The 23,737-nt window shown below is 56.4% G+C and overlaps 1 protein-coding gene across 3 annotated transcripts in view; it reads left to right on the forward strand.

The window, feature by feature from the left end:
* Grb10 (growth factor receptor-bound protein 10) overlaps window positions 1–23,737 on the forward strand; it is a gene marked incomplete at its 5' end in the record, with an annotated part of 103,238 nt that overhangs the window by 72,119 nt on the left and 7,382 nt on the right. For all 3 annotated transcript variants that reach the window (XM_013520627.1, XM_005396599.2, XM_005396600.2), the window contains 10 exon segments: window positions 7,321–7,477; window positions 8,949–9,064; window positions 10,468–10,536; window positions 11,962–12,099; window positions 13,267–13,377; window positions 13,948–14,046; window positions 17,006–17,083; window positions 17,950–18,066; window positions 19,194–19,260; window positions 19,436–19,523. In XM_013520627.1, coding sequence (XP_013376081.1) covers window positions 7,321–7,477; window positions 8,949–9,064; window positions 10,468–10,536; window positions 11,962–12,099; window positions 13,267–13,377; window positions 13,948–14,046; window positions 17,006–17,083; window positions 17,950–18,066; window positions 19,194–19,260; window positions 19,436–19,523 — 1,040 coding nt within the window.

Below are 23,737 nucleotides of genomic sequence, written 5' to 3' on the forward strand. Positions count from 1 at the left end.
GATGGATGGATGGATGGATGGATGGATGGGAAGATGGGTGGATGGGTGGATGGGCGGATGGGCGGATGGGTGGATGGATGGGCAGATGGGCGGATGGATGGATGGATGGATGGGAAGATGGGCAGATGAGCGGATGGATGGATGGATGGATGGATGGGTAGATGGGTAGATGGGCGGATGGATGGATGGATGGGAAGATAGGCAGATGAGCAGATGGATGGATGGATGGATGGATGGATGGATGGATGGGAAGATGGGAGGATGAGCGGATGGATGGATGGATGGATGAATGGATGGATGGGTAGATGGGCTGATGGGCGGATGGGCGGATGGGCGGATGGATGGATGGATGGATGGATGGATAGATGGATGGATGGGCAGATGGGCAGATGGATGGATGGATGGATGGATGGATGGATGGATGGATGGGAAGATGGATGGATGAGCGGATGCATGGATGGATAGATGAGTAGATGGGTGGATGGGCGGATGGATGGATGGATGGGCAGATGGGCAGATGGATGGATGGATGGATGGGCAGATGGGCAGATGGATGGATGGATGGATGGGCAGATGGGCAAATGGATGGATGGATGGGCAGATGGGCAGATGAATGGATGAATAGATAGATGGGCGGATGGGCGAATGGATGGATGGGTGGGCGGATGGGCGGATGGATGTGTGGATGGATGGATGAGGGGATGGGAGGATGGATGGCTGAATGGATGGATAGATGGGCAGGTGCACGGATGGATAGATGGATGGATGGATGGATGGATGGATGGATGGATGGTTGGATGGATGGATGGAAGAGCAGATATATTGGTGGGCAGATGGATGGTTGGAGAGGTGGATGGATGGACAGGTCCCAGAAGTGTAACTGCTGTAATTGTGTTGATAAGTATACGAGTGTCTGTAGAACATCCATTTTATAAACAGTGTCAAAGTGCTTTGTTCCCCTTGCAATAAAGAAGCAAGGTGTGTGACCTGATGGGACCTCGGCCCCGGCTGCCGGTTGTTGCATTTGGCTTTGGACTAATTCTTCTCACCATGAGCCTCAGGGTCCTGAGACTAGGGACCGTGGCCCCAGGCAGGGTGAAGGCAGAGCCCCAAGCAGTTTATCATGTTGGTTGGCTGTTTCCTGGAGTCTCAGGAAACTCTAGAAGATGTTTTGTGTCCGTCTGGGAGTGGAGGGCAGACTCAGAGCGGTGGGACATCTGCTGTCCTGTCTCGGGAGCCTCTGAAGCCGAGGGCAGCCGGAGGGTGGGTGAGGTGCACACCACCGGCCTCGGGTACCTGCTCCTGCACCTTAGGCCTGCTGAGCCCCTGTGGGGAGCTGCTGGGTTTCCTGGCCTCGGGGGATCCGGTGTGCACGCTCCCGTGTGGGCTTGGCTGCTTCCTGCTGGGTGACAGCCACTCCTGTGACAGCGCCGGGAGCAGGGGCTGCGGGTGGCGTCACTCCTGGGCCTGCAAGGGCACCCGGTGCCTGTGCGCATGTCCGGCTTTCCCAGAGAAGTCTGGTGTTCCGAATGCTTGCCAGTTGGCTCTTTGTGATGACTTAATCTCATTTTAATGGTGAATAAGCTCATTATTCAAAAAATTAAGGAGTTGTGGCTAAAGATCAATAGTAGGCACTGTGTTATTTGCAGTATAATTTGGAAATGAATTGGAATTTTCAGGATGAAAATTGTATCTACAAACACATCTTCTTGAGGGCAGTAATTAAATAAACATACTGCAGCTCTCTTTGTGAAAAGTTGGAGCACAGCCCTCACTTTCCGGCGCTGGAGAAGATACTAAAGACAGAATCATCCCTTTTGTATTATTTTATTTTATTTTTTTCAGTCCTGGGGATTGAATTCAGGACCTTCACCAAGCTACATCCCCAGCCCTTTTTTATTTTGAGACAGGCTCTTGCTAAGTGGCCAAGATGCCAGGGATGGGCTCAAATTCACCAACCTCCCGCCCCAGCCTCCCACCGTGCTGGGATTATAGGCGTGCACCACCAAGCCCAGCTTTTTTCATTTGCAGGCATGCCATGGTACCCGACTGCTTTAAAACTTCCCTACTTCAGCGCTTAATCCATTTTGAGTCAGAAGTTCAGCCGAGTACTCCCAGGTACTGGGTGCACAAGCCGGAGCTTGTGGGAGCCGATGACCTTTGACTCGATACCCTTCCCAGGCAAAACGGTTGGGCACCTGTCATCCCCGTACCGGCTGTGCCTCTCAGAGCCAATGAGCAGTGAGTCCAGGGTGCCCCGTTCAGGCGCCGGTGCCAGCACGCTTGACTCTGAATCGTTTGAGACTCACCCTTCCCCCTAACCCCCAGGGTCTGTCCCTAAAAATGGGATTATTCACTTACATAGCCCAGTACCATCGTGAAAATCAGGGAAATGGTCACAAAGCGCAGTTTTTATCCTGCAGACCATGTTCGCGTCTGCCCGGCCGTCCCTGCGTGACCTCCATGAGATCCTTTTTCTTGCTGGGAGCCTCTCTCATTTCCTGGACTGTGGCACATTCCCAGCCACCAAGCACGTGTGCTGACTGGACAGCCTGTCCGGAGGAGACATCCCGCACGCAGCCGCCTCGTGGCAGCGTGAGCAGAGGGTTAGCGGGGTGGGGACTTGCCTGGCGCTCCGGCCACTCAGGGTTGGTGTCCGTGACAGTCTGCATTGCGAGGTGTGCCTGTGCCAGCTTTGCCCAGCTGCACGGACCACGGGGGACAAGAAGCCCGCTCCTTGTGCATTCTGAGACCCCTCCCCTCCCGGCCATCGTGGGTGTCCTTGTTGTGCGGGGCAGGACTTCCAGGATGCCCTGGGAGAGGCGCGTGTGCCCCTGCCCTCCGCAGCCCAGCCTGCAGGAGCTTGTCCTAGAGACGTCAGGGCAGCCGCTCAGACACGCGCCCTGCTGTGGGCCTGAAGGGCTGAGCAGCTGCCAGCACAGCGATGTAGCCCAGCCTGGGCCATTGCTGTGGTTTCCATGGAGCCTCAGCAGAACTTTTCAGGGAAGGAAAGAGAAACTAGTTACCAGAAACGGTGCGGGCAGCTGTGCACTGCTCTGCCTCTGTGTGCGAATCGCCCTGAGGCTTGTCTTAGACACAGAAATAGAGCCGTGTTTCCGTCCATCACCAAGCACTGGAGCAGCTGGGTTGCATAGCACCAGAAACGGTGAAAAGGGACCGCCTGCTGTCCGGGAGCTCCCAGACGGAGGGGCGGCCATTCCCAGTGGCACCAGCAGGAGGCGCTGTGTGTCCATGGTGGCGGGGATGTCCTGTCACAGGGAGCCCCAGAGCAGCTCTGAGGAGTGGAGGGTTAGGGTTAGAGTCAGTGTGCCTTCCTGCAGCTCCTCAGAGTTGAGACCTGGGACAGCTGAGGACAGAGGGGTCCCGAGACCTGTTGCCGTCACTGTCATGCGAACGTCCCGTTCATCTTCAGGAAGGATAATGTGATGCAGCGCGGTAGGCGCTGTTGAAACAGCAGGTGATAGAGGCGGGAGCGGGCGGGGACTTCATTAGGTAGCACCTCACCCGCAGTCCTGGGTGGGATGCGGGAGCGGTGGACTGAGAGACCGGCGGAAGAAGAGGACTGGAAATGTTGGGATTCAGAGAAGAGAAGAATTACAGGCTCTCTTGTCGCCGTGCAAGTAAGGTGGGCAGTTTCTCCGCCGGTCCGGTTTTGCAGCGCGGCTGACGCGAAGGTAGAGGCCTAAAGCCTGACTGCGGGTCGGTCTTCGGGAAGGGGGAAGGGCAGGCCGTGTGGCCATGGACAACTGCAGTGGGAATCTAAACAGCACTTGGTAGCCTGTGGGCCTCCCGAGCGCACAGCCGGGCTGCCTGTTGGGTGCCAGTGCCCTCGCCCGCCGGTGTGCCCACGAGGGAGGAGTCCGATACCAGGAGTCCCTCGGGGAAGGGCATGATGGTGTCAGCAGCGCAGACCTCCTCTGGATTTAGCGGAGGACGCCGTGCCGGCCCCCAGGATAGTGGGGGGGGGTTCGTGTGCTGCCAAGCGGGAGTGGTAGCAGAATGTCCCGTCACCCCCAGGCTTCCTGTTCTCACGTCTTACGCACCCAGTGCATGGGGGAAGCAAGACCTGCCCTCACCGTGAACACAAGGGCAGGGGCTTAGGGACAGCTGCAGCTGAGAGGAGGTCGGTTCTGTGGAGGCCAAATTCCACTGGGAAGCCCGATTTCTGTGGTACTGGTGATGAAAGCCAGGGCCTTTGCACTGAGCTACAGCCCCAGCCCCTTTTCAAAGTTTATTTATTATTATTATTATCTTTTAAATTCTGAGACGGGGTCTTGTTAAGTTGTCATGGCTAGGTTGGAACATGTGATCCTCCTGCCTCAGCCTCCCGGAGTGCTGGGATTCTTGTGTGCACTACCACGGTGGCGTTGGTGGCAGCAGTCTCAGCCAGGCCCCTCACTCCAGCTGCACGCAGTGAGCACGAGGGCCTCCCTGCTGCTGCCCTCAGACAGGCTCAGGGAGCCGGGCCACTATCCCAGAGACCTCCTGACTCGGCAGCCAAACCCTGCCAAGGGCTCAGCGGTGATCGCCTTGTAAAAATAGCGCAGGGCCTGCTCTCAGCCTTCCCACCCCCAGCTGTCTGCAGAGCAAGAAGTTCCTGGGCGGGCAGCCTGGTCCCTGAGGTGCCCGGCCTGACCCCGAGTCCCCTCCTGACACCCACCCAGAACCTGGGTCCTCAGGCCCCCGTGCTGGAAGCTCCTGGCACTGACATCTTTTCTCAGTCACTTCCGGGGGCAGACGCTCTCCTGGGCAGCAGGCGGCTGGGATTCTACGACTCCAGGAGCCTCTTGTGAACACCGGTGCAAGCTGGGTTCTAATCCCAGGCCCAGGAGGAGGTGTCCTGAGGGAGGCAGAGGGGCAGATGCGCATGGACTGCAGCTCCCAGGAAAGGCCTATGAGCTGTGACCACCTGGCGGAGCGTCCCTGTGTCTGCCGTGGGCCCATGTCTCCAGGAAGTTCCAGCCTGGGGCGGGCATCATCTCAGGGCTCCTCTTGAAGAGGGACGGACGGGGCCTCTTGGAGCTGCTGTCCCTGGGAGCTTAGGACCCCAAAGGCTCACTGACGAGTGGGATTGCAGCCTGATCCAACTCCAGAGCTCCTTACCCAGAATCGCCCTGTGCTGAGCAGGTCTCACTCAGCGGTGACTGCCCAACGTGGGGCACACTCTCCCAGCTGTCCCCTTGGCATGGGTGAGGACAGTGAGTCTAGGGCGGTCGGTGACCTGGGCGAGGTCCACCGCACACCGCTGGCTGGGCATGGCGGCAATGTGGCATGTAGCGTCCACTTCATCCTCTATGCCCGGGACCCTGGGCTCCCCCACAGCTCTCCCCGAAACAGCCCTGGGCAGGACAGGAGACTCAGAGAAGCATGAACCCCGCGCTTACACGTGACCGTCCTGGAGGGGACGGCGTGTGCTGGAATTGCAGGGGCACTCGTTCACAAACGTGGGGAAGAAACAGCGCCCAGAAGCACTGACTTGGGAGCGATGGCGGTGCTGCTGCGGGAGGTGCTGGGTAGCACGCCCGCGCACAGGGTGGTTTGGACACGTTTGTGTTCTCCAGACTCCAGCTTTGCTTCTCTGTCAGAGCATTTGAGCCAGGACCGTTCTTAGCGGAGAACAGAGGCACTCTTTCTGGGCTGCCCTGGGGTTTGTGCCCACGGACTGACTCCGTGTGATGACCGACCGTCACTGCACGTCTGACCTGTTAGGTGGCAGCGTACATCACTGGGCAACGTGTCAGTTCTCAAAAAGAGGTGGGCGTTCCTCTGTGAATGAGGAGTTGAAAGCAGGTCCCACGGGGACCCGAGGCCCCACTGCAGGGCGCTGGCGTCCCTGGCCGCTCCTGCTGCTCAGGGAAGAGGCCTCCTTGCTGAGCTCACTCAAGTCCCAGTGGCTCCGCCCACTTCCAGCCCTGGGGTGACAGTGGACGCTCCAGGCCAGTTCCTGCCCGGCCCACACCCTGTGCAGCAGGGGCTGTCCAGTGGGAACCCACCGCTGTCCAACTTCCCTCTAGGAAAACTGGGCTCATGGCACCTGCCGGGACAGAGCCGGGGAGGACAGGGTGGGGCCTGGCCCAGCCCCGGCACCGGCTCTGCCCTTGCCCGGATGTTGGCCCTTAGGGGAACACAGATGCGTTGGAGGTTTGGGCGGATCCGGGAGCGCAAGTGCTCCGGCCCTGAGCTGCCCGTTGGGTTCTTGCTGCTCGGAGAAAACGAGGAGCCAGGCTTTTCCTGGCCGGTCAGCTGTGTGTTGCTGCTGCTGCTGCTGCTGTCCTCGGCCTCACCCGGGGCTGTGGAGCAGAGTGGGAGAGGAGCATGTGTGCGATTGCATCAGCCGGGGAGGATAGCACTGGGCTGCAGTTTGATTTATGACCTAAGGGGCAAGTGTGGGGCAGCCGGGCCGGTGGCAGAGGCAGCCGGGTGGTCAGAGCACAGCCAGCCAGGACTGGCAGCCGCACCGGGACGGGGAACCCGGCCTGCGGGGTCAGTGGGCAGCAACCACGGGCAAACTTCTCCGCGGCAGGCAGTCGCAGTTTAAAATGCCGTCTTGTCCCTCTGGTTGTTTTTTCCATGCGGCTGAGGTAAGACTTTAACTTTTCAAACAGTCCCATCCCCACCGGTGTCACAGCCGGGAGAGGCTGTGTTCAGGTCCTCTGGGATCCCTCTGCCCCATCCTCGCCTGGAGCTGTCGGGTTCCGCGGCTCTGAGCAGCGCCTTGGGAGCAGGCCGAGCCCTTCCTGATCGTTCTTCCTTTGCTCCTTCGGTTGGGTTAAACACTAGTACTTCTGTGTTCATTTTCCCACTTCCTCCTGGGAGGAAGGGAGGCTCGGGGCGTGGAGGCAGGTGGGGAGCAGCGCAGTGCGGAGAGAAAACGTTAGGGTGGGAAGCGGAATCAGGAGGGCAGGTCTTTCTCCTGCGGTGCTGGTCCTGCGCTCGGTTCAAGTGCCGCTTTCCAGCCCTGAGACCACCAGCTGCCTCTGGGTGGATTCCGCGCTCCCAAGCCCGCGGCTTGCTTGGCTGTGTGGTGTGTGCTCCCGGGAGGCCACGGCAGGGTTGAAGAATGTTGTGTTGTCAGCCTGCCTGCCTGCCCCTCCGAGGTAGGAAAGGTGAGGACAGAGGGCCAGCCAGGAGAGCCGAGGAGCCCCTCTCCTGGGTCACTGCAGTTGCGCAGAACGGTTTCCTGTGGGGTAGAGCACAGCTGCTTTTATGATTTCTGGGGTATTTTGCCTTTTTTTTTTTTTTTTTTCTCTTGAGAGTGCAGCGTCATTCATCCACACATGTCTCTTTGGTGTGTTGCAGAATATTAAGATCTTTACCGAAGATGGGTCTGGCAAAGTGATCGAGATCCTAACCGACATGACGGCCAGGGACCTGTGCCAGCTGCTGGTGCACCGGAGTCACTGTGTGGATGACCACAGCTGGACAATAGTGGAGCACCACCCGCACCTGGGATTAGGTAGGAGCCGCCCGGAGACGCCGCCGTCCCCGACTGTTGGCGGGCAGTTCCTGTCCTCCCTCATGCGTCCTGCCTCTTCTTTCTGCTAAGTTCACTTGCCCTCTGCCCAGCCCTGTCCGCTCTGGTGTCTTGGGAGTCCCGCCTTGTCCTGGACTCAGAGCTGCGAGGCGGCTCCCCGTGCTCCGGCTGTTCCTGCTCGTCCGTTGTCAGAGCCCGGGGCGCTCCCTGCACCTTGTGGGCTGGAGAGGGAGGGGCACCCACCCTCACACGAGGAGTGGCTCATCCAAAGGGTGGGAGGAGAGGGCCCTTCCCGAGGCAGGGGCGCAGGAGTCCCCAGGGACCAGAGCTCGTTACAAGGCAGTGACCCCTGAGTTTGTGCTCCTGTAGCTATCTCTGAGCTGGTCACTGAAGCCTGGGCAGTGTCGTCTTATGCCCGGAGAGCAGGATGTTGTTTTATGTCACAGATTGTTTGAAAATACGTACTCTTGCTAGAGCAGAGCTATACTGTGTGCCTTGCCCGGAGGGTCTGTTTCTGGGACAGAAATGCCTTGGCTTTACTGGCTAAGGGCCCAGCCTCAGCCCCACTGTGGATGCGGGGTCCCCTCTGTGGAGCCCACCTCAGACGTGCCTGGGTCCTCCAGCGCCCCATCAGGCTCCCCATGCCCCCCTCCTCAGCCTTGCGGGGGCAGGGAAGTGACTGTCTTGGGTGGTTACCCGTCGGGATCCTCACAGCGGCGCAGACACCCGGGGCTGGCGGCTCGGGCCAAAGGGAGGTGGTGCCTGCCGATCCCCAGCCAGGGCCTTTCCCCGGGCTGGCACCGGGCAGCTGCATTCACTGTGTTTTTGTCGTAAAGACACTCAGGGAAGAGCACTCCAGAGCTGCTTTACATCGTGGCCAGAGCGCTGGGATGAGCGCTGTGAAGGGAGAGGGAGGGTTTTAAGGGGGAAGCGCCAGTGCGCCATGTAAACACCGCGGCCTGTACATCCGACCGCGCTGCGCTCGGTCCCGTGGGGAAAGCTGCACAGCGCAGTGGGTGTGGGCCTCGGTGTGGAAGCTGAGCCCGCCCCGTCTCCCTGTGCCTCAGACACATCACGTTCCCTGAGCACTTCCGGCCGCCAAGGGCCATGGAAGCAATCGCCCTCCTGCCTGTGACCCTGTCCCCGCCCGTCCTGCCTCAGCCATACTTGCTCAGTTGCTTCCCTCCTTCCTTGCTTCCCCGTGTGTCCCACATGTCACAGCATGTGAGCTCCTCCCTGACATGTCATTGTCACCCAGTGTGAAAAAGAGGCTGTAAAAGCCTGTGCTGGTCTGAATTCAGTATCTGATGTATTTTAAGATCTCTCAGGCCCTGGGCAGTACATGAAAAAGGGATTTAAACCTAGCTTAGTTCCGTGGGTAAAGACAGGAAGTCTGGCCGGGTTGTAATGTGTGTAAAGGAAGCTGCCTCACGTGACACTTCTCCCCCTGCAGAAAGGTGCTTGGAAGACCATGAGCTGGTGGTGCAGGTGGAGGGCACCATGGCAAGTGAGAGCAAATTCTTGTTCAGGAAGTACTATGCGAAGTACGAGTTCTTTAAGAATCCGATGGTGAGTGTTCTGTCTTTACATTTTGGGTGTGGGATTCTTGAAATCTTAAAGTCTGTGCTCTGATGGGACCGTGTCAGATGAGGACATCGCTAACTGGGATTTGCAGGGCAGTGGACGGGTTTGCGGATCTAGGTTGCTACTGAATGAGATGATCTTGCTCAGAACAGTGGTGCTTACCTAAATGGCACCGTGGCCATCCTGAAGGTGGCCGTCCTTCCTCAAATAGCAGCAGCGGGAAGGGTTTTGGTCAGAGCGTCACAGAAGAGAGGAGAGGCCGGGCTTTCCCGGTTCTTTGGAAAGCTCTTTTCTTGAAAATTTTTTTATTAGTCCTAGTTGGCTGTGCGTACCGGTCACATTCACCGTGCGGCAGTGCTACGTGAACATACACATCTCGATTCTTCTTCGTCTCCTTCCTCTCCCTCCTTCCCACCTTCCTGTCTAGATTCTTTCCCATCTGCAAAAGACCTGTCTCTCTGTTTCCTATTATGTGTCATTTATTTTGCTGTCTAACTTATTTATAACCTGGGTTTCTCACATAAGAGAAAACTGCGTGGTAGTTAAGCCTGTGTGTCTGATCTATTTTCCTTAACATTATGGTCTCAAGGTGCGTCCATTTTCCTGAGTGACTCAAGTGTATCCTTCTTTGTAGCTGAGTAATACTCCATGGTGTATAAATACCACATTTTCTTTTGCCATTCGTCTGTTGTACTTAGAAAATCCTTAGTCAAACTGGAACGAACTGGTCAGATACTTAGGAGGGAAAAATGCTCCTTTTCTGCAAATGTATCTTGTGGTTGTGTGTGGAAGAATTGACTGGAGTGCTGCTGTCAACTCCTTGGGTTTTTTCCTCTTGTATGTTGAGGAGCCGCTTGTCCTGTGACACGCCAGCCAGGAGACCTCATAGCTGTGGAGCATTCGCTCTTCTCCTGAGGCGTGGAGCCAAGGGGCAGCAGCTTGGGAAAAACACGCAGGTCCCCTTAGGGCTCTGCTAAGTCAGTGGCTTTCTCATTAGGAAGGAAGACACCTGGCAGGTCTCTCTAGGTCACTGGGCAGAAAGGGCTTTTGTGAGCAGTGGTGCTCACCAGGTGGCTCGGGAATTCTTTATCTCCTGTCACCGAATTATGATTCTGGTGCTGCAGTCCCTGCTGGGAAGCGTGAATTCCATAGGAACCACAGTAGATGCCCCCAAAGCACACCCAAAGTAGGACACGGCTGAGCACAGCGTGTTGAAGTAGGTGTCCCCGCTGTGTGAGGGAACGGAAGGGCCTGTGGTTTAAAAATGCAAACATGCACCATCATGCTTCGGGGGTGCTTCTGACCTGCGGACTGGTGTGCCCCCTCTCCTCCCCGCCCCCCCACACTTTGAAGCTAGCCTTGCACATTGTGATTTTCTGTCTCCTTAGAACTTCTTCCCAGACCAGATGGTCACTTGGTGCCAGCAGTCCAACGGAGGTCAGACCCAGCTGTTACAGGTACTGAGCAAACACCGGAGTTTGTGCACGATCGCTGCCGGGGGAAATTCTCAGAGCTGTGGGGGGTCAGGCTGACCAGAACTCAGGGTGTGCTGAGGAAATCTGTGTGGAGCAGGCTCCTTCGTGGCAGCAGCGGGGGGCACCTGCTTGGGCGCAGGAGCAATCTGAGTGGCGCCACTGCCTGGTGCTGTCCCAGGGCAGGATGGAGCGGCTGCGGCCCGCCCTGAGCCTGGGTCCCCCAACAGGCACTGCCACTAACTGGAAAACTGCTACGAAAACACGGAGCCCTCTTCACAGAGAAAATGATTCGGTTTCTGCAGAGTCCTGTAGAAGTAACTACTATGCGTTAAAATTAAGGAAACCAGTTTGAACTGTCCCTCTGTCTTGTAAAGTCTAAGAAAACCTGGTCTTTCCACCTCCCTTCTGGGGACACAGAGGCAGTGGGCTTAGTTAGTACTCACTGAGTTCCTTCCGGGGGGTGCAGATCAGAAAGGGAAACAAGAGCTTCACTGCCACCACGCCCCTTCTCCTCAGTGAAATGCCACCTGCTCTTTTCTCTCAGCACTGGGGATTGAACCCAGGACCTGGGGACTGAGCTCTTTCCCAGCCCTTTTTACTGTGTACTTTGAGATGAGATCTAAGTGGCCATCCTCCTGCCTCAGCCTCCCTGCATGCTGGGGTGATAGGTGTCCCCCACCACGCCCACCTGGCCACTTCCTTTTCCCTGTGTTGACTGTGAGAGGATCTGTGCGCATGGTGAGGTAGCCAGTGACCCCTGGACACTCTCACGGGACTGTGCCCAGGGCCTGAGGGCCGCCACCTGCAGGGAGGGAGCTGTGTGCTCCCAGGCCAGGCAGAGGACACACCAAGGTCATTTGTGACCTGGCTCTTGGCCTCTCTTTCCCGTACATGTGTGGGGGGTTTTTTAAACCTTTATTCATATGGCTGCTTGGAGGTAGAGTTACGTGGGACAGGGAGGTATCACCGAGGTGCCCTCCCCGTAGGGAGAGGCGCCCTGGCCGGCCCCAAGTCAGGAAGGCACTGGTCAGAGCGGCAGTGAGGTGCTCGGCCACGGTGCCCCACTCTGATGGCTCCTGCCCCTTGCTCTTCCTAACGAGAGATGTTCCAGAAATTAAAAATAAGCCACAAAGTCCTGCGCTGTCCTCTCGCGCAAGGAAACGTACGTGCATTTTCGTTGATGGCAGCAGGCGCCGCCTGCTCGCCTGCGCCTCTTTCTGACCACGCCCTGCACTGTGGCACGTACACGGGGTCTGGCTCTGGAAAGTGGAGGGCTCTCTGACCGACTGACACGGACAGGAAGGGAGGGTATTTCAACGATTTGGGAAATGCCAGCTATGCGGACGACCATACCTGTTTTAATTGTTTTATCCAGCATCTGATTTCTTACGATTTACCCTTCCCTAGAACTTCCTGAATGCCAATAGCTGTCCTGAAATCCAAGGCTACCTGTACGTGAAGGACCTGGGGAGGAAGTCGTGGAAGAGAATGTACATGTGCTTGCGGAGGTCGGGCCTCTACTTCTCCACCAAAGGGACCTCCAAGGTAGGCTTTCCGTCCTCCGCCCGAGGCTCGGAGTGCACTTCCTGTCGGCGGGAGGCCCGGCCTGGGCCAGCTGGCGAGGGCTTACCGACGGGCTCCTGGGGAGGGGCTGAGCAGCGAAGCAGCTGCTGGCCCAACCGCCAAGCGGGTGCTCGTGCAGCCTTGGGTGCCTAGGGCGTACCCCCACTGCAGAGACTGACTTGGTTGTCTTGACTTGGAAGCTGGGACACAGGCCGGCCGTAAGGGGCCGGGGCTCGCGGCGCCCCTCGGGGCAGTCGTGCTGTTGCGGCTGCTATCTGCTGTCTGCCGTCAGCAGCAGTTTGCATCTGTGCCCTGGGGGAAGAAGAGGTGTGAGGTAGCTGCAGAACTCAAAAGCAGGCTGGTGACCTGCAGACCTGGCCAGGTCCTCCGTGTCGGCACGGGGCGCCCACACTTTCCCTTGTGAGCACCCACGCGTGCCAAGACTTTGGGGTGGGGGCCAGAGAGAAGGGGGTCGTCCTGCGGGGGGCAGAGCAGGGGAGCTTCCCGACCTTCCCACTCTGCTTCACGGCTTCCTCCGCGTCCCGTCCCTGCTGAAGTCGGGAACAGTTTGTGGTTCCGAAAAGGAAGCAGGCTTGGCGGGAGCGGCCGGGAGAAGGTGGTGTGTGTTAGTCACCCTCCACCCCGGGGAGAACACTTCACACCGCAGCATCAAGGAGAGGCTGATTTTGGCCCATAGTTTTCCTCCGTGGTCAGCTGGCTCCCAGACAGGAGCAGACGGCAGAGGGGAGGGAAAGGCTCCACCCATGGCAGCCTGGAAGGAGAGAGAGGGGAGGAGCCGGGGATGAACACACAGCCTTCCAGTTGCACCCAGCAACCACCTCCGGCCAGAGTCAGCCCTGAGGGAGAACCCACTGATGGGCACGCCGCCCGGCCACCACCACCTTCCGCATACGGGAGGTCAAGCGTGGGCTGTGGCCCAGCCACCTTGCGCCTGCGAATTTGAGAGCTGGGGTTTGCGTGGCTTTGGATCTAATTTAGCCCTGACCTCAGGCCTCGGGCACAGCCTCTGAGCTGGCAGGGGAAGGTGGTTTGAAGATGCCCGGCTGCCCGTTGCTCTGAGACAGCGGAGCCTTGTGCTTTGCCACGCTGGGGAGGTGCCCGCGCTTACACATGGCCCCGTGTCCACAGGAACCCAGGCACCTGCAGCTGCTGGCTGACCTGGATGACAGCACCGTGTACTTCGTCATCTCCGGGAAGAAGCAGTACAATGCCCCCACGGACCACGGGATCTGCATCAAGGTGCGCGCCGTGCCCGAGGCCGATGCAGGCCAGGGCCAGGGTCCAGTCTGGGTTCTGGCGCTGGGTGGCTGCTGCTTGTCGTTGTTTTTCATATTTTGCAGCTCTGGAGGTGAGCCCAGGGCCTTTGTCCCACGCTGAAGCCCTGCCCTTCTCATTTGTAATCTTGAGACAAGGTCTCGTTAAATTGCCCAGGCTGGGTTCAGCCTCCCAGAGTGCTGGGGTTCCAGGGAAGCACGCTGCACCCTCTGTTTCTGGTGTTTTTAACTGGAGCGCAGTTGCACTCTGGATTTATCCATTCCTGTAAAACCGTTAGTGTGTGTTTTTGACAGGTTAGTCCCTGAGTGCCTTCAGGCCAGGCACCTCGTGCCCGGGGGCTGGGCTGGGGCTGTAGTTCAGGAGGGAAGAGAGGAAAGCCCTGGTGGCCTTGGGGTAGTGAGCGGCTGGCACCTTCTGTGGGCCTCTGGTCACAAGCACGGTCACGCAGGAATGACCACGCGTTGCCCACCCTCCGTGTGCATGCGCACTTCCCCCTCACCGTGCTGTGCTGACTGCGCTCTCTCTGGCCTCCAGCCGAACAAGGTCAAGAATGAAACCAAGGAGCTGAGAATGCTGTGTGCTGAGGACGAGCAGGGCCGTGCGTGCTGGATGACGGCCTTCAGGCTCCTCAAGGTAGCGGGCCGGGGCCGGGCCGGGCCGGGGTCTGTCTGGCATGCGTTGCCCGTGACGCTCCCTAACCTCTGTCACTTGTGGGTCGTGTCCTTCTCAACGGGCGCTGGGGAGCGGCTCAAGGGCCTCGCCTTAGGAAGGGCAGAGCCAGGCCCTCTGCCCCAGCACTGCTGGCTCTTGGGGAGTAGCTCTGCTTGCGGGGGACCTTGTGCACTTCCGGACCCTTGGCAGCACCCCAGGTCTCTGCCCATAGAGGCCAGTAACACCCGTGGCCAGCTGAGACAAGCCCAGATGCCTCCAGACATCGCTGCCTGTCCCCTGGGGCTGGAGGCTGAGGCACTGCCCCTGGCTGAGAACCACTAGATTACAGGAAGTAGTAGCTGTGCCATTTCTTCTTGCTGTTGCTTGTGGTGCTGAGGATTAAACCCAGGGCCTTCGTGCTGAGCTACATCTGCAGCCAGTTTTATTTTTTGTGTTGAGACAGGGTCTCAGTAAGTTGCCCAGACTGGGGTGGAGCTTGAGAGCCTCCTGCCTCAGCCTCCCAGAATGCTGGGGTGACAAGAGTGTCCCACCACATTTGGCTTGTCTGGATTTTGTTACTCTAACACAGTGCCTGAGGCAGACTGACTTACAAGGAAAAAGGTCTGTCCACCCACGGTCTGGTGGTCCGCAGGCACAGTCCTGGCCTCCGCGCGGCTGTGGTGTGGCTTCTGTTGCCACACCATCCCAGGTGACAGTGCCAGGGCCACATGTGGCTGGAGGAAGTCACATCTCCGGACAGGAAGGCAGAGTGCCCGGGGTTGTGCCGGTCTTCCTGCAGGGCAGGCCCAGTGACCACCGTCTTTGAGCAAGACGGTGCCTCCTAACTAAGGTCCCTCCTCTCCAGTGCCCCACGTGTGGGACCAGGTCCCCGGCACCACACTCCAAGGGCACAAATTGTAGCTGCACCCCTCAGCTCGGAGGGAGGGCAGTTGCTTCCGACCCTGAGCAGCTTCTCTTCCAAAGCCAGGGCTGTGGGGACGGCGGGCGGGGCTTTCCAAAGCCAGTGTCTCCCAGCCGGAGTCCTGGACGGTTTGACTGCGTGGGGCCCCCCGGGGACAGCGCCCCTGAGAGCAGCCGCAGCATCTTCTTCCGTGCACGGCCACGCGGCTCTGTGACGCGTCGGGAAGCTCTGCGTTGTGCACAGCGGGCGGTGCCTCTCCCTCCGACGTGCCTCTGGTGTCCACGGCAGCGTGAACGTGCGCCCCTGCGTCTGGATTCCACACTTGCAGGCCCACTTGAGTCGCGAGCTGACCAAGACGAACGTCGCTGAAGCCCAGGGGTCCCCAGAGGAGGCATTTGTTTGGTCCACTGAGGCCAGTGGATGCTCTGATCTAGGGGTCGCAAGAGGCCGGCAGGAGAGACAGGAGGAGGTCAAGGTCTCAGGGGATAAAGCTCCACAGAGGGCCCCGGGTCTGTCCCCCACAGCCTTACTTCTTTTTTAGGTTTTGCCGGTGGTGGTAGCTCCTAGAAAGTGCCTCGTTTCTAAGCCAGTCTGTGTCTGTCCCGGTGGAGAATTGGTCACGTGAGGAGCTTCTCACTGGTTTTAACAGTTACTTTCTTCCGCAATCTCACCCATTCCATCACCTCTGCGTCTCATCATTTCTGTGGAAGTGTTGGCTGTTTGTCCTCTGGTGCCTCTGTGAAGATAACAGAAGTTTTTCTTTGGTTGCTTTTGATGTTCCTTTCTTGTCTGTTCTTGAAGTCTTCCCATGATGTGCCTAGGTTTGATTTTTTATCCTACTCATTGAATCTGTAGCCTCATGTCTTTCTTAAGTAGCCATTATCACTTTAAATATTTCTCCTGATCTGTTCCTACTCTTCTCCTCCCAGGGGAGGATGGTTATACTTACACACCTTTCGTGCATAGACCATTTCACCTCGTTCTGAGGGTTTTTATTTTAGAAATCGTACATAACTGTGGCGCCGATAGCCAGAGCAGAGCTTATGTCCCCCGGAGCAAGGCCAAGCAAAGACGCACCCCACCTCATAATTTCTTTTTCTCCTCATGAATTTTTTTAAATTTCATCTTCCAAGTAGGTGGTTCCAGTTGGTTTGGGGAGTGTTGGTTGGGCATGCTGGACATGTGTGAATAGCACACAAACTGCTAAGCTGGCTGAGCAGTAAGCCTGGCGATTGGAGGGATTCTTAGCTACTTTCTTGTTGCTATAACAAAAATGCTGACATGCACAGCTGAAACTAGAGGTTTACTTCCGCTCACAGTTTTCATCCATGGCCAGCTGGCTCCCAGCCAGAAATAGCATGGCAGAGGGGCATGGCGGTTGGAACACTCAACCTATGGCAGCCAGAAACAGAGAGAAAGGAGGAGCTCAGGAGAGAACACACCCTCCCCGGTCACACCCCAGTGACCCCCTCCAAGCAGCCCCACCTCCCGCCGCGCAGTCAGCCCTGCACTCTTCCTTGGACGAATCCACTGATTGGCACAGTGCCCCATCATCCAGTCACCTTCCACACACAAGAGGGCTTTGGGGGCATTTTAGATCTAAACCATAATGGGGGGCACTGTTTGGAACAGGTATGTATGTCTGAAGCCTGAGTCCTTTCTTTCCCATGTCTTTGGGATTCTTGCTTTACTCCTGTGCTTTCATTCCATTCTCTGTAAAATGAGGATGATCGTAGGATGCAGTTGTAAGTGGGGGAGGATTAAGTAGATATCACTCAGGATAGTTCTGGGCCTGTGGCAGCACTCACGGAGGGGAGTTCTTCCTGGCCTAATGATTCCACTCCTGCCTTTGCAAAGAAATGAGCAGAACTGAGACGAATGCACTGTCCTGAAGGTGCCTCCCTTCACGGGGGCTGTTGGCAGCACTACTCCCTGCTCTGTGCCAGCCGTGGCATCTGCCGTGTGCTGGTACACAGGGGTGCCCCTTGCTTCCTGCGCTGACTGGCCTTTCCCCCACAGTACGGAATGCTCCTCTACCAGAACTACTGCGTCCCTTTGGAGAGGAAAGCTGTGCTCACTCCCTTCTCCACACCGGTGGTAAGTAGAGCCGTGACCTCGCGCAGCCAAGTGCCTTCCCGCTGCCGCGTCCCTGCGGTTTGTGGACGCCCCATTTCACATGTGGTGGCCAAGAGGCTTCGGAAAAGGCGGGCACAGGCCAGGGAAGCCAGCTGGACTCAGACTCAGACCTGCTGGTTTCCAGGGTGTATGGGTTTCATACTCTCAACATCGTACATATAGGGAGGAGATTTCTCCAGCAGCTCCTCCCCAGCCCTGCACATGCACCCACGGTTACTGAGAAACATGGTTCTTGGCCTGCTCAGAGCTGTCCAGAGCAGCTCTGGCTTCCATGGAGTTACATTTCCTTCTGCTTTGGTCCTTAAGCCGGGGGCCTTTGGGCGCTGGCCATTGTGCTGAAAGTCCCTGGTGAGACTTTAAAGATTAGAAGCATGCTTCTTGTGTCCCTAGTGCGCGCCCTTGCCTCCCAGAGCTGCGGGACCTGTCATCTGAGGAGATGGCAGAGGTGTTGCAGGCAGGGTCCCGCCTTGGAGACCTGAACTGGCACAGCTGAGGGCACGGTGTGTGGGTGAGGGTGAGGCTCCCTGCTGTCTCCATGTCCTGCTGGGGTGCAGATCAGGAGCCGGCGAAGGACCACGCAGCCCAAATCCTACTGGCCCAAGAGGCCTCACAGCAGCCTTTGAATGAGAAGTTAGGAAGAGCTCTTACTCCTTCGTAAAATCTGAAGCTACGTTGAGCACAGTGGCCCTCTAACTGCTGAATTTTCAACCCGAACCAGTGATTTCTAACCTGATCTTAGCAGTTAGGGTGGGGGGCACCCCCCAAGCCCCCTACGTGCGGCATGGCTGACCCCTGGACCTCAAGAACTTGTGGTCTTTCCTTTCCAGCGCAGTGTCTCTGAGAACTCCCTGGTGGCGATGGATTTTTCTGGGCAGACCGGAAGAGTGATAGATAACCCGGCCGAAGCCCAGAGTGCCGCCCTGGAAGAGGGCCATGCCTGGCGGGTAAGGCTGGACAGGCTGCCTGGCAGGTGCTACGCCGACTTGGTGTTGTCCCAGAAGAGCGGCTGTGGGGAGGGAGGGAGAGGAGCCGCTGCAGCAGCTGGCCTGTGGGTCCCCCCACTTCGGCACCCAGGCACCCAAGCGGAGATATCAAAAACCCGGTTAAATAACCCTAAGTTATGCAGGATGATCAGGCCCACAATCTCCCAAGCAAGTGGATGAGGAAGGCTTAAATACATGCAGACAGTGGCGATGACTTTAGGGCACCAGGAGGGACTAACTCTCTTACAGCTTCAGCATTCTCTGAGTTAGCCAAACTGCTCTGGGCTGCCCATATTTATCTGGTTTACAAACAGGGGAGGGGGAATACTAAGCAAAATGCAGGAATCTGGGCAGGACTTGGGAATCCCTTTAAGGACTCCTCCAAGTAATATAGTATGTTAATTTAGGAGAACTATGTTATCTCCAGGAAGGCCTTCACAGCAGGTGTGAGATGCCTGCAGCTACAGTCTCCTTTAAGTTAATTGGGGTGGCAGACAAGGTGCCTAAACTTCAGACAACTCACAAGTAAACAGGCAAAGCCAGTTGGTTAATATTAAATCCTGCCCTGAGCCGGTCTCCAACACGGAGCCCTGTGCCTGCTTCGGCTCATGGGCAGAAATGCGCCTGCTGATGAGTAGTCTGGGGCTGCCCGTGGCAGGGCCAGGGCCAGGCGTGAAGGAGGCCGAGGGGCATCCACAGTGAGGCTCTTCCGGGAAAGGCGTGTCCCCTCCAGGGCAAAGCCCTGTGTCTCCAGATGGGAGTGTCCCACCCCCTTTCACATTTTGCTGAGACGGAACGTCCATACCGAAAGTCGAGCCCAGGGCCCTGGCTTGGAAAGTGCTCCCTGTCCCATGGCTACTGAGTGTAGGAAGCAAGGTCCCAGAGCTCGGGGACTCAAGAGCTTGCTCCGTCGCAAGGCTCCCGTTTTGTGCCGTTTGGTCAGGGTTGCATCGTGCACCCTGTGTGAGAAGCGAGCCCCTGCCTCGACATGGGATGGCAGGGGATGCCAGGGCAGTGTGGGCTGCTTTCAACCACTCTGGGCCGAGCTCTTCATTCTCGGTGGTCTGACGTGGGCGTTTCTTTTGCAGAAGCGGAGTGCGCGCATCAATATCGTGGGAAGCCAAAGTCCCCTTCACCCTTGTACCCTGAGCACAGGTAAACACGCCAGCTGCCTGAGGTTGCTGGACATAAGGACGAGGGACCTTCCTGCCCTCCCTGAGCTTCACAGTGCTGGCCGGGCTGGGGGGATCAAGGCACGGGGGCAAGCGTTGGGCTGTGCGGCCAGCAGAGCCTCACACCGGGGACGCCCTCCCCTTGTCCTCTCCCACAGTGATTCACAGGACTCAGCACTGGTTCCACGGCAGGATCACCAGGGAGGAATCACACAGGATCATCAGGCAGCAGGGTCTTGTGGACGGGTAAGGAGCCTTCACTGCGCGGTGCCCGCAGTGTTCTGTCTCATCCCTCGGACGTCTTCGCGGGGCAGGCAGTGGTTTTCGCCTCCTTTTAAGGAGGAGAAAATCTAGGCCCACAGGTGTTCCATGTTGTGCAGGGCTTGCCCAGTCCGTGAGCGGAGAAGGGGAGTCTAACCCTATCAGCCCGGCTCACGTCTAGCATTTCCTCTGCCTCTTAGATGAGGGGAACACTCAGCTAGTCAGCTAAGGCTGTGGACGCAGAGAAAAATAATTTTGCCTACATCTCTGATTATGCACTGTGTTGGCTTTTGCAGAAAGCAGCCACAGACCATAGCAGCAGAGCCCACAAAGAGGTGTTACATCTCCCGATCTTCCTTGGTTGGGAGGCCCTCTCTCCGGGCCAGCCCAGGCGGTGGAGCAGCCCCAGGCGGCTTCACTCATGTGGTGGGGAGGACTCTCGGCCAGGGTGGTGGTGCCTGCTCACAGGTTTGCAGCAGGTTACGTGGAATCATTCTTGCTCCTGTCCCATTGACTGGAGCAGAGCCCCTCCCCAGGCCACCAGCAGTATGTGACAGTTTCCCCATAGTCACTTGTATCCCAGAGTAAGGCTGCCTTGTGCATGTGTTCTCCTGAAGAGCCCAGAGCTTCCTGTGTGCACGGCAGTTAGATTTCTTTTTCTTATTGCAGTTCTCACCTGTTCTTTAACATTGCAGATGCTTTGTGATGCATCTTCCCACTCCTAAGTGATGCAGGTGATCCGTGTTATCTTCCAGTACCTGGCGTCCTTCCTTTTTTCCCTGTCTCTCTCCCTTCTGGCCTTTCTTCTCTGCTTCCCTCCTTGTTTGTTCATTCTCCGCTTCGTCATGTAATCCCTCGAAGCACCGGGAGCACACTTGCCCTCACACACGGTGGAAGAATGGGTCTTATTTTGTTTCTGTGTGGCTGTAAGATTGTCACAAAACGGCCAGCCTTCAGTGCGCTGGTGTGCAGCAGTCTCTTGCAGACCATTAGAGAAGACCTCCCCAAGCTGTGGGAAGGCTCCTTCTCTCTCGGGTTTCTGTCTTGTCAAAGGAGAAAAAAGGCAAAACCCTGAGATTTTTTTCTGTGACTTTTTAAACTTAGGGATGTGTGTGTTTCCCTAGACGTGCTTACGGCGGTGAGCCCCATCAAAGGTGGGCCCAGAGTGTTCTGCGGGGGTCCCTGCGAGCCCCTGTCTCTGTGGGACTCACTAGGAGGGCACGTGGTCCCCATGTGCACTGAAGGTGATAGGTCAGGGCCCAGAGAGAGAGAGAGAGAGAGAGGAAGACTGGGACAGAGACACAGAGACCCGGGGGTCTGGAGCGTGGGGCCACCTCCCAGCTGGGCAGCCTAGGACGCGTGCGCTTCCCCACGTTACCCGGGAGCTGTGCCACACTGCACACCACTTACGCGTGTGTGCGCCTGAGATCTGCCGCCCATCCGCGGTGCTGCTTTCTTCAGGGCAGAGGTCTGTGGAGCGAAGTGTAATTAACAGGTGAAAAGCCAGGGCCCAGAGCCCAGTTTTCAGGCTTACGATTCCTTTAAGACTCTTAGGAATTTTTTTTTTTTTTAAGTTTCCTGGAAAGGAAAAAGGCTTAAGTCACTTCTTTACCCTTTAGCTGCAGTTTTTCTTAAACATGCATTTTTAAGATGTCAGTGTACCACGTCTCCTTTCTGCCGTTTTTGCCTCCTCTGCGCTGCCCTTAGCACACAGGGTGGGTCCCACAGACGGACCCAGGCGCTTGTGTGGCAAGCACCGCACTGCGCGCGTGTCCAGTGGTGAAGGAGAAGCAGCGACCTGTAGTGGAGACAGAGGGAAAAGGCGCTCAGGCAGATCCTTGCCGGCAGAAACAAACAGGTGGCAGGAACGGGAAGGTTGTGGCAGAGGGCAGGGAAAGCAGAGCGTGTCTGGGGAAGCGACTCCCAGCCCGTGAGATGTCAGGTGTGACAAGTTCCTGATCCACCACTGAAGAACAGATGAGAGGGCAAAGGACTTGAACAGTAGGAGAAGTCTGCGAAACTTGAGAGACCGGTGGCGGAGGGAGAAGGTAGTTGCTGCTGAGGCTGTTTGGGGTTCTTGTACCTGACAGTGACCACGTCTCTGACGATCCTGGGCCAGTCCGAGGCCAATCTGTGGGGTCACAGGTGTAGTCGCTTAGCTAATATGGGTCCAGTAGGGAGGGGAGGTCTGTAACGAGAGTGTGTGGTGTAACTTCAGCTTGTCTGTAACTTCAAGCTTGGAGATCAAAGATCAGAGGCATCTCAGGAAGGGATAGGAGTCGGGGTCAGGGTGTTCTGGGCCCCCACTCAGGCGTCTGTCTGGGCTCACTGAGGCAGGTGGCGCTGGTCACAGTGCGATCTCAAGCTGGTGTCTATCTCTAGGGAAGCGTGTGGGCCTGGTTCTCTTTTAATTTGTCTCCGGCCACAATCTTGATGTGTCTCATCTTCTGTACTGACTCTTCTGAGGTCCCACTCACACTGCCTGTTAATTTTTATCTAATTTAACTGTCTAAAATAAAAGCACACAGCTAAATTCAGGCTTTGGGGTTTCTAGGGAGGTGCTCCCCAGCTCGGGCTGCTCTTGCCGGGGCTCTTGGTAAGACTGACAGGAGTGATGACCAAGGTGCTGAGTCATCCTGAGTCGAGGGCTTTCGACATGTGCCTGTGTTCAAGGTTCACTCTAATTAAGTTACAGCTTCAGCGCAAGGGTTGGCCCTGGCGTGGTGCCCGAACCCAGGTGGGTGGAGGAGAGCACCTTCCTCAGCCCTCAGTGCTCTGTCTGAAATGCTACCTCAGCACCCTAAGATTGGAAGACGGATAGGTGGGTCTGGATCCTGGGGCAGGACCCAGGCTGTGCTCTGGTTTGCACCTCGCTTCCTGTCTGCGGAAGGAAACAGCAGGAAGTTGAGTCACCGAGAAAGGGACAGCCATCCCTCCCCTCTGGTTAGATGGAGGCCTACAGACTCCTGTTCTTCTTGATAACGCTGTTTTCCTGGGAATGACAGGACTCTGGGATAAGACAGAAGCAGACAGAGAGGCTGGTCACTCAGCACCACTAACACGGTTTTGGGGTGTTGTGGTTTTCCCATCTTTTCCAGGCTCTTGTTCCCCTGAACAAAGAACTGGACAGGAAATGAGGTGGAGAGGTTTTACATTTATTAAAGATATTGAAGGTAGGAAGGAAGTATGCTCTGCAGAGTGAGTGTAGGGCACTTAAAGGCAGGAAAAAAGGTGAAAAAGCTCACAGTGGCCGCGAGGGTTATGGCTGCCATCTTGTATGCCCTCATTCTGGCATCAGATCTAGGCCATCGTATCAAAACCTGCTTGATGTTGAGCCATAAGAACTGAAGATAGCGTGCTCTTGACGGTTCCAGGTGCAGGCTTGGAAGCTGTTCCGAGGGTGTGTCCTGGCTCTCCATGATTGACAGGCCATGCCTATTTGTCCAGCCTCTTTGCCGTGCCCTAATCTCTTGCCTCTCTGTGGCCCAGGAGAAGAGACAGCGCCCCTTGCTCCCCTCCTGCCCAGGGCATGTTCCACAGTAGGATCTGTGATTCTTAACTACCAGCCCTTCCAGCCTGACCAAGCCAAACCACAGAATTCCCCTCTGGTTGGTGTTTCCTACAGTGTATTCTAAAACTCACAAATTCCTGCAAAGTGATATTCAGAAGGAGTTGTTCAGTCATACAAGCTGGAGCTCTTTGTGGTAGAAGCCCCTTGAAGAAGCTCAGTGGTATTTATATCCTAAAGGCTTTGAAAAGACCTGTACTGAAGTCCATGATGAGTATTTGCATTTTGAACAGCTCAAAGAAATGCCCTTAGTAAAAACCAAAATCAACAACAACAGCAACAAAAAAGACCTTTTAAGTAAGGATTTTCCAATCTTATTTAACTGCTTTCCATTTTAACACACAATCTAGAAACTAGTGGTTTAGCTGATGACCAGAATTTTGTTTCTAATTTCTTCCTTCTCAGACCATTTATTCTTTGGAACTTGGTTAGGACTTTGACGGATTTTTTTTCCCTTCCTTTCAAATATATAACTCTTTATCTTCTCGGATAATCCAGATTTGCTCACTTGTGCTTTTGTTCTTTTTTTTTTTTTTTTGTTTTTTTTTTTTTTTTTTTTTTTTTTTTTTTTCATGTTTTGGCAACTGTAGAAACATCACTCTTAAAACGTTTTGTTTTGTTTACTACTTTG

The sequence above is a fragment of the Chinchilla lanigera genome, unplaced genomic scaffold (assembly GCF_000276665.1).
Source record: "Chinchilla lanigera isolate Chin_1 unplaced genomic scaffold, ChiLan1.0 scaffold00055, whole genome shotgun sequence".
Classification (NCBI taxonomy): Eukaryota; Metazoa; Chordata; class Mammalia; order Rodentia; family Chinchillidae; genus Chinchilla; species Chinchilla lanigera.